Source organism: Fragaria vesca, linkage group LG7 (genome assembly GCF_000184155.1).
Source record: "Fragaria vesca subsp. vesca linkage group LG7, FraVesHawaii_1.0, whole genome shotgun sequence".
Lineage (NCBI taxonomy): Eukaryota > Viridiplantae > Streptophyta > Magnoliopsida > Rosales > Rosaceae > Fragaria > Fragaria vesca.
The window spans coordinates 13069986-13079673 of record NC_020497.1 but is presented as its reverse complement, the minus strand read 5'-3'; the positions used below and the strand labels follow the sequence as shown (position 1 = coordinate 13079673).

Genomic DNA, 9688 nt, shown 5'->3' with positions numbered 1-9688 from the left:
GAGAGAGAGAGAGAATGAAGTGTCAAATCGAGGAGGAAGAAGGAAATGAGTGTCATGGTCTATAATTTTGTCGAAATCCTGACCATTATAGTCATTATGTCTTTGGAATTTGAATCAGGCCTGATGTTGTATTGTTTTGGACTTAGGCTTCTGTTTTTATTTGTCTAAATCTCTTGAAAGGTAGGTTTTGTGTATTATGATACTCTTTGAAGTAGTGGTATGTCATTCTCTCTAGTATAGACTAGATCGTGCACCCGCGCTTTGCTACGAGAAGGGCAAACTTGGAATAAAAATAAAAGGAAAAAATTCAGTTTAGTACTCTAAACTTTAGGGTTAAAATCAGTTTGGTCCCTCTTTCTGAAAATCCATCTTTTTAGTTTAGTCCTTGAACTTCTAATTTCTATCACTTGGGTCCAAATTTTAGAATTTGGACCCAAGTGATAGAAATTAGAAGTTCAAGGACTAAAAAGATGGATTTTCAGAAAGAGGGACCAAACTGATTTTAATCCTAAAGTTCAGAGTATTAAACTGAATTTTTTCCCAAATAAAATGAAATAAAATGAAGAATTAAATTCAGTTTACCCCCTTATGGTTTGGGGGTGACTTCATGTTAGTCCCTACACTTTTATTTTCATCAGTTTACCCCTTGAACCCTTCAATTTCTGTCTGCCGTGCCCAAATTCTCATATTCCGTTTGAATTGACCTTTAATTATCAGCAGTTAAGGTCCAATTTGGACATATAAGGTCCGATTTGCCTAAATTCTAGATACTGGCCTCACAGTTAACGTCCGATTTGGACAGAATATAGGACATTTGGTCACGCTTGAGGAAAATTCAAAAGTTTAAGGGGTAAACTGATGAAATTGAAAGTATAGGGATTAACATGAAGTTACTCTCAAACCTCATGGGGGTAAACTGAATTTAATTCTAAAATGAAAAGATGAAATGATAGTTATGGTAGACAGAAATTAAAACAGAGTGAGGGATAGATTAATAATCACGAAAGAAATGACAAAACAGTAATCTCCGTATGTCTTAATTGTTAATGGTAAATAAGTAAATAAAACAAAAAAGGAGACACAAATTTAATTTCCCCTGATCAGGTACTGTAGCAATGAAAAGTACTTTCCCCAACTGGAAATTAGTATATAGTATATGACGGTCTCCCATCTGTATGTGAGAAGTCACGGATAAATAATGGTTGTACTTGCGGCTCAGCAATACAAAATTCTTATCGACCTACAGATTGCAGTCGATGAATTGCACTGCTACAAACATGAGAGTTATTCAAGTAATGTACTCAAGAAGAGCTTATTCAGCGAACGGCAAAATAATGTTCGTATAGGGTCTCTGAATTACTGTTCCTTTTATTTGTTTTTCTGGACTTGCATGCTTGAATGCTGGCAGACTCATTACATAGAATCATTTCTATGTTACAGACACCCAAGGATGATAATAGCCTTGGTAGCAAACACATAAACGGCAACGATGCCTGTTGTAGCAAACACATAAACGGCAACGATGCCTGTTGAAGCTAGTATCCTAAGCACGAGCACCATCAGACTCGAAGTGATCACTACAAATCATCAAGTCTCAATCTATATAATGCAAGTAATTCCGTGGCATCCTTCTTTTTACACACGTATATGAAGTGGGAATATGGATCTTCCATCACAAATTCAGCTGGAAGGGATCCATTTTGAGTGACAGGAACAGGTTCCAAATATGACTTTTTTGAGGAACTGCAGCCTTCAGGCCTCTGGAATCCAGGTCTGGCTGTTAAAGCATGATCAAAGTATAAGTTCAATGTTTGTAAATCTGAAACCACAAGGTACTAACTAAAATACTAGCAAACAGGAAATGAACCCACATAATATATGTGGACTATCCACAACAGATCCCAGGAAAGGGTGGACAGTTGACATGAAAACCTTAAGATTCCAAAATAATTGTATAGGTCATCCCTGGGATCTGACTACGCTCTTCTGGCATTAAAATTTCACAGATGTTCACTATCTGTAGTTATTGAAATATTATAGCCTTTTTACTTGTATATAGATTATGTTTGCTTCCTTATCTTGCAGTTCCCTTTGGGTTTTAAATTTATATACCTACTGACTCCAACCTTGTTTCTGACTCATGGAGCACAGAAAAACGACTATATGGATGCAGTGACAGTGATCTACGAGTAAGAAGTGATATACCATCTGTTTAGGTATTCCAATGGTGGCTACCACGGGTGTATCCAGTGACACACCCCAAATCTTCCATCCCTCACCCTCATCCCCAACACCAACCATGCCCTGCTCTAATAGCAGAGTTCTTCCTCTTAGGTGCTTATTGACCCTCATCCTTGACCAAAGCTGGATCATCCTTTCACACACTTGATGATATTAACCTACTTAATTCTCCAGCACAGGTTCACACAAATGTACTACACCTACAGTAGACATAATAGAAACAAAGAGCGCCAATTTGCACTTTACTTTCAGTTGACTATCATATGCTATGTTGAAGTCTTTAAACACAACTTGAATTCTGTTTTTGATACTAAAGTGGATAAGCTTGTCAGGAGTTAGATTTTGATGATTCCTCAGAGTAAGAGATTACACATATCAATATAGGGGACAAATGATGCAAGCTTTCCCACTTTAACAGATGAAGTGTAGTGAAAAATACATTACATCATGATTTACGCGTTTTTCATATCAAAAAATACGAACATGGCAGGAAACCATGTACTAGCAAAATTTTCCCTCTTTACCGCGAAAGCCAATAATCAACCATTAGGTATGATACTATCAAGAGACTAAAATCACAATAAGCAGAGATATATATATCTTTACAGAATATGACCGAGTTTTAGCACGTTATCAGAAGTTCAGAACAAGAGGAGTATCATGTTAAACCATTAAACCAAAGCACAAGAGGAGTATCACCTTAATGTAGGAATGGAATCAGAACAAGAATTTTGACTTGTTACATGATTGGTTTTGGAAAGGCAGAGAATACCTCCTAACGTACTAAACATTTAACAGTGACTCAACTTCAAAAATCTTTACTTCATTTAGATAGATAGAAACAAAATATATCCACCAAATGATGAAAACAATGTGCAATGAAACCAGTACTTTGATCCCAATATGGAAACAAAATCACGTACAGAAATTTGAACAAATAACAATAAACATAATTGAGCAGCTAGATAAAGAAGAACAGAAATGACAGGACATACAATTCCACTTACGTTGGATATACAGAACGGTGTTCCAATCGTACACCGGCCGACTCAAATGAGGCATTCTAACTTTAGGGTCACCATAAGTTATCTGTTATGGGGCATTTTAAGAACAGATTATGTACTTTCAACTTCCAATATAAGAAAGAAGAACACAAAATATAAACCCAAGGAGTTTTAGTTACCAAAATATAGACCCCTCCAGGTTTGAGAAGCCTGCAAGCAAATACAACCATGATAGAAGAAGAAACAATAAATGAATTATATAGAAGAGAAGTGGGAAATAAAGCCCTAGTATAAAGTATAAACAACTGCAACTAAAATGTTTGAGTCTTAGAGTCTACAACCTATTCACTTCCCCTAGCATTTGGGCAGCACTAATCGGAGCATCATTGCCACACTAGACACATTACGAGAAACGAGACAAATTAGAGTGTGCTCAGTAACGGCCAGGAGGAATCACAACAACATGTCAACATGCATCATACCATCAATGAATCAAGGGTTCCTACATCAAGGTTTTCGACAGATCGCAGGTGCAAAAAGTGGTGACAGCAACAAAATATTACCAAGCCATAGAAGACATAATTAGTACAAGATACTGCGTATATTAAAAAGTAACCACAACAACTAAACAGACTCGTACCTTTATCAACGATACCGTCGAAGGACTCATCTGGGAAGAAGCTCATATCCCTCACATCCATTTGCTTGTCTATAATCACCATACATAAACGAAAGAAAAACCAAGTCACTATAGAAAAAGTCCTACATAGTGTCTTAAGTAGTGATTTTAAGGATGGATTTGAGCAGGTTACATTTCAACTGAGGAATGTGCTGGTTTCGGGTTTTCATGAGGTTGATAGCCACAGAAGAGATGTCAATGTTCATAATGTCTTGATATCCATCCTTGGCCATGTCCTCGGACATCACTACAACATAGTTAACATTGTTGATCAGATTCGATTCCTAGTATTAATCTCAATCTCATGTAAAAGACCATGCATGTTTTTTTTATAAGGTTCAACACGCTATCCAAAAGACTTTCTAGGTAATCCGAAACTAAAGGAGAGACAATGCATGTTTAGGAGAGACGGCTGATTCTAAACGAAGAAGAGTAAAAAAGGGTAGGATTGAATAATACCGGCATTGCCGCAGCCGACGACGAGAACAGGGGAGGAGGTGTCGGGGATGAAGTTGCGGATAAAAGGGCGGAGAGCAGAGTAGCGTTGGTACCAGTCGAATAAGGAGTCGCCTTCTTGGACGTAACGGGCGTCCCAGTAATTGGCGTCTCCGTAATCGTACGTGTTGCAGCTCGATACGTCCCTCATCATCTTTTCTGCTTCTGCTTCTGCTGATTTGATTCAACTCACGGCGGTGGTGAGAGACAGAGTTTGAAGGGTTTTTGAGTTCAGACAATAAAACAAAACGGGCTTGAGGTTGGGCTTTACAGTGGGCTATTTGAGGATGAGAATCTTCCGTATTGGGAAAGTTTTGTGCTCCGTAGTTCATTTGGGAAAGTTTAGAAACGTAGAAAACAGGGGTTTACTTTTTAGGGAGCCCTTTTAGTGAAGACCCTTAAGTTGAGGATTTGGTGAGGACTTTTTGGCTTATCCCACATTTCGATCTTATATCTACATCTTGACCGTTCAGTTTATAGGTATTTATGAGTAGATCATTTATTCAAATTTTCAGCTATATTGAAAATTGTTAAGACATTCATAAGTGTGATTTATCAATTATGAACTTGAACGGTTCATATTTAACAGATTTGGTTCGTCCATTAATTTGATCTAGTTTGTTATCTTAACGAACACCAATTTGGGTGAAAATTTATAGAAATGATCTACTCATATAAACCTAAAAACTGAACGGATAAGATGTCAAAATGTGATCGAAAATTAGGTATTTAAAACCATAAACCGAAAAGTCCTCACAAAGTCCTCAACTTAAGGATCCTCACTAGAAGGGCTTCCTTACTTTCTATACCTGAGAGAACAGAACTTTGCTGTTGTTGCTCTTGCTAAACTCGGACATTCTTCTAATGGAATCAAGCTTGGCATCAGAACTTAACCACCTCAGCTAGGACTACTTTGTATTTTCACTCAGTAGGGCTCGGTTGTAGTCAAAGGGTTCTCTACCCTTGTAATTTATGCAGTTCCTCTACAACCACATGAACTGTCCATATCGGTTTATTAAAGCTGGTACATTGGAATACTATAAACACAGTTTGCAATCTTAATTAAAATGTTCGTTTCCAACACAGATGAAGCAGAGGACACATACATGCCATCCACAATGCTAGACTTGAAGTATGATAACAAACCTAGCTCTTGTAAAATTCATGTTGAAGCAGGAGAATTCACGCTGCTTTGCTTAGGGGAACGAGTAAAATTCATGACTTTACGTCATTACAATGAAGGTTTATGAGCTCCTCCACATACAGAGAAGAAACACTGAAGAAATTCAAAGAAAACAAGGCTTGTTAAGCCTCAAAAGCTAGCATATGAGCAACCATGTTGGCCTGAAGCCGAACATGAACAATCTGAACAAGGGGCTAACTATAATAACTCTCACGATCCTGCACAAGGAAACCCAACTCAGACTGACAGTATGTCTCTACAATGAGAGGAACAAGATGGTGAACTGGAGTGTCCATAAATCGGAGCTAACAATTCAGTATGTTGAGCTGAGTTTGCTCTATGCCGAAAACTACCCAAACAAGGAGAGTTCAACGTTGTCAAGTTGTTATTTTGTTCATCACCTGAGACACCTGAGAATTTTAAAAATCAGGCTTTTCTCATTAGTGGGTAGCATGTACCATTAGAAACTCCAGCATATCTAAACATTGTTAAACCACCGTCTACTCAACGCTCTACCATTTTGCAAACAAAGTTTAGTTCCTAGCATAAAAATTCCAAGAAAATACTTGGTTCGAATGCAACAGATGAAATAGTTAGAGATGTTTTTCAAAAGGAATTCTCGAAACATTGTTAACTCAATAGATACGTAACAAGATCAGTGAAAGTAAACACCTAAATAAATACAAGAAGGGTAAGATTTGAAATGGAACTTCAAATATAGCCAAAGTAATCAAACCATATTAAACGTTGTGATCAGACTCTTCAAGTAAACATCCTTTCCAAAAATAACGTGCATTTATCAGTAAGTATTTGATCACATGCAGCCTTTTCATCCTACTAATTTTGTTTAACATCAAGGACAGTTTAGTGTGTATATCAGAAAGCACAGTTCTGCTTTCATACTACAGAGGATGAACAAAACTATATCCCAACTACATCCATATCTATTCAGAAGTACACTTACAGAATGATGTAGCTTATGGACCCCTATGCTCTAATCCCTTATCTATTGAATTCCAATCCAGCGTGCATAATCAACCCACCTGTCCCAGAATACGAATAATTATCAGACATGCATAGCAAAACACAAAATAGTAATAGAATCATAGAATGAAATTCAAGGATAACTCAGATCTTACATCAAGGACCCCAAAAATGTGTTTCCAGTTCGAACAGCAAAGCAAATTGCACTCAGTGCAAGCTTGTGTTGGTGTAGCAAGGGTTCTAGAATACGTTGTTCAATTATTCCAGCGAGAACTTGGTACCTTTCAATCAAAGGTATATTCTTGTGTAAGTTGAGATAAATGCAGAAAATAAATCAAACAAATCTATGAATTGCGACTAGCCTCTATTATTTATAAGAAAAGACCAAGTAGTAGTGTGGTTTCCATTAAAATAACCATGTCAGATATCCTTGCATTCGCAAACCCTAGGAGTCGTACCTTAGATTGCTAGAAACTGCCATATAAACTCCATAGGCTGCACTAGTTGATAATATGGGAACATCTTCCGCTTCACCAGCAAAGGATTTGTCCAAAGCTTTTCTTGCAGCAATCAATGCATTTGTGACACCTGTACCAACCTGAAAATAAATTTAAAGAATGAAAACAATGCAATTAGTCATACAATACCATGCATAAAGCATATGACAAAAATGGGAATCATATCACACCATGAAACCTGTACAAACCTGACTAGTTCGTTTTAGCTTGCTATATCTCTAGTCATTAAACTAGATAAGTTTTGATTATTTAGTTGCTAAGAAGGAAACAAGACAAGGAACATGTTAGCATAAACAAATTTTTAAGCTGGAAAAGCTCTAGTCAGGTACTAAACTCCCATTTCTGTTACTGGATGCATAAATTGCATATAGATGATATTGTGCACACAAACTGAAAATAACATTTACTTATGACAGTTTACATGTTATCTGTTGCAGAGATATTATAATAAAATTTAAAAACCTAAATTAGAGGCATGAAGTTCAAAAGTCAAAACTAGTAGGGGGTTTACTTACCAGAGATGCACCAGTCCCAACCACGAATAATTTTGCTCCATTTCTCTGAGTAAAAGATTAAAATTCCATGAATATCAATTCGCAATCAACATGACTGCTAAATTTTATGAGCTGTAAACGTACCAATATTGCGCCTATTCTCTGCAAGAGTGAGTAAGATGTTCCGGACAAAGCTACCTGCAGACAGGATTATAGATTCCCATGAGGTTATAGTTGACAATGCAGCAACTAAGAAAGCCATAGTCATGCACAAACCTGGAATGCATTGTCAGGGCAGCCATAGAAGAACTTGGCAACACGCCCAGCACTAACAACAAGAGGTTTTCGAAGCGAAACAGTAGGAGCAGGAAGCCAGACAAGCATGAAATCAGCTATAATGGCCATCACCTAAGATAACCCAACAAAAAAGAAACTAAGTCGGTCGATGCCAGATTTTCTCTTTCTCGAGTGAGAAAACTTGTGGAGTTATAAAATCCAACAAACATAAAACAGAAACACTTGATCACTTAACAAAGATTATTAGTTCCTAGAAACGCTTAGTTTTGTGTTCCAAGGAACAACTCAGAGCTTAGCATCCATGAAAATCTTATCAGTAGTACAGCTTAACATTGATTGAACTCAGGATGAGCAAAGGTACCATTCTACATCCATCAAATTTCAAATGCATACCGCTGAATTGAGATACCATTGTCCAATTTAAAAGCACATTCTCCTACTTCAACATAATTTATACGACCCATTATATCCCATAATACAGTACTGTTTAGAGCAACTCTGTTGCTGGACCCTATTATATCAACTAAGGAACCAACTGAATTTTCAGTATTGCATTATGTAAGCGCGATGAAATCATACCACATCGGCAAACACAAAATCCAGCTCCTTGGTAAATTTCTCTCTGCGGCGCTCCAACTCTGCAGCAGTCTGAAAAATAAAGCAGCATGGAAAGATATGACGCTTGAAATAAGAAGCAAAAATGGTGACAAAATGAACAGAGGACTATTGTTTCATTTAAATGATGGATGACGTGGTAAAAGTAAAAACATGACGGTAGGTAAAAGCGTAGAGATTACCTTGGTGAAAATTCCGACACCGCACTCGATGCCAACTTTGGTCAAGAACAAATCGTCGGCGAGCAACCGCTCCTTGAATCCATCAAACTGAAGCAGCCACCTGAAGATGGGCGACTTCTCCAGCTCAAAGAACCTCTTCACAATCAACCCGGGCACCCGGCCCGCCTCCACCGCCGCCGCCAAGTCCTTCGGCAGACTCTCCGCCGTCCTTCCCGCCTCCGCTATCGCCATCGCCGCCTCCGCCTTGTTCCTCTCCCGGTCCTCCTCTCCGTCTCCTCCGCCTCCGCCATTGTTGTGATCTCCGCCTCCTCCGCCACCGCCGCCGCCGACGGAGGGGGACCGCCGGAGGAGAAACACGTGGCGAAAGAGGAGCGGGGGAAGGGTGACGTGGCGAGAGAGAGGGAGGTGGGGGATCTGGTTTTGGTGAGGATAGTGAAACTGAGGCTTGTGGATGGCGGGAAAGAAGAAGAAGAAGAAGAGAGAGAGAGTGAGCGCGTGGTGAAAGAGGAGAAGTTGGAGAAGGTGGCGACCGCCATTGTTGCAAGTCCTCCGATCTCAGCTTCTTCTTCTTATTCAGAGAAATGCGAGAGTGGACGACACGCGCTAAGCTAAGCTAGAGCTTAAGCTGTCGGTCGGTCTTCTCCGACTGGTCTTCTTCTGCTTCTGCTTCTGCTTCTCGGTTAATTAGATGAATAATTGAAGGGATATATATATAAAAAAGCTTAGGGAATATAAAAGGTGGGGGATTTTTGAAGGCCATACGTACATACATGGGATTTTATTAAGTCCAAGTCTTTGGGTTAAGGAGGACAAAAGAGAAGGACCCGCAGTGCATGATTGATTGATTGAAAGCTAAGGAAGATTCAATTCAAACTTCAGAGAGAGAGCAGAGCGAGTGGTGTTTGCATGGCCAGAAACAGGTGGAGATATCGGTGACTAAACCGGTGATTCTCAGAGAGTCAAAGGGTTATGGACCAATGAGGAAAGTTACCGTAT

General features: G+C 38.8%; 2 protein-coding genes across 2 annotated transcripts; both read right to left on the bottom strand.

The window, feature by feature from the left end:
* Window positions 1–1098: 1098 nt before the first annotated feature.
* On the bottom strand, window positions 1099–4618 carry LOC101299615 (methyltransferase-like protein 13-like). The gene is made up of 8 exons (XM_004307193.1): window positions 4384–4618; window positions 4058–4171; window positions 3886–3954; window positions 3728–3747; window positions 3587–3639; window positions 3425–3455; window positions 3249–3330; window positions 1099–1777 (listed from the first exon to the last, which is right to left on the bottom strand). Exons 1-8 carry the CDS (start codon window positions 4571–4573, stop codon window positions 1578–1580), a joined length of 759 nt encoding a protein of 252 aa, XP_004307241.1. The 5' UTR covers window positions 4574–4618; the 3' UTR covers window positions 1099–1577.
* Window positions 4619–5500: 882 nt separating this feature from the next.
* On the bottom strand, window positions 5501–9370 carry LOC101299328. Its single transcript, XM_004307192.1, has 9 exons — window positions 8693–9370; window positions 8475–8543; window positions 7875–8006; window positions 7743–7796; window positions 7620–7664; window positions 7045–7184; window positions 6742–6867; window positions 6567–6645; window positions 5501–6012 (listed from the first exon to the last, which is right to left on the bottom strand). The coding sequence occupies exons 1-8, from the start codon at window positions 8921–8923 to the stop codon at window positions 6609–6611; spliced, it is 834 nt and encodes a 277-aa protein (XP_004307240.1). The 5' UTR covers window positions 8924–9370; the 3' UTR covers window positions 5501–6012; window positions 6567–6608.
* Window positions 9371–9688: the final 318 nt, after the last annotated feature.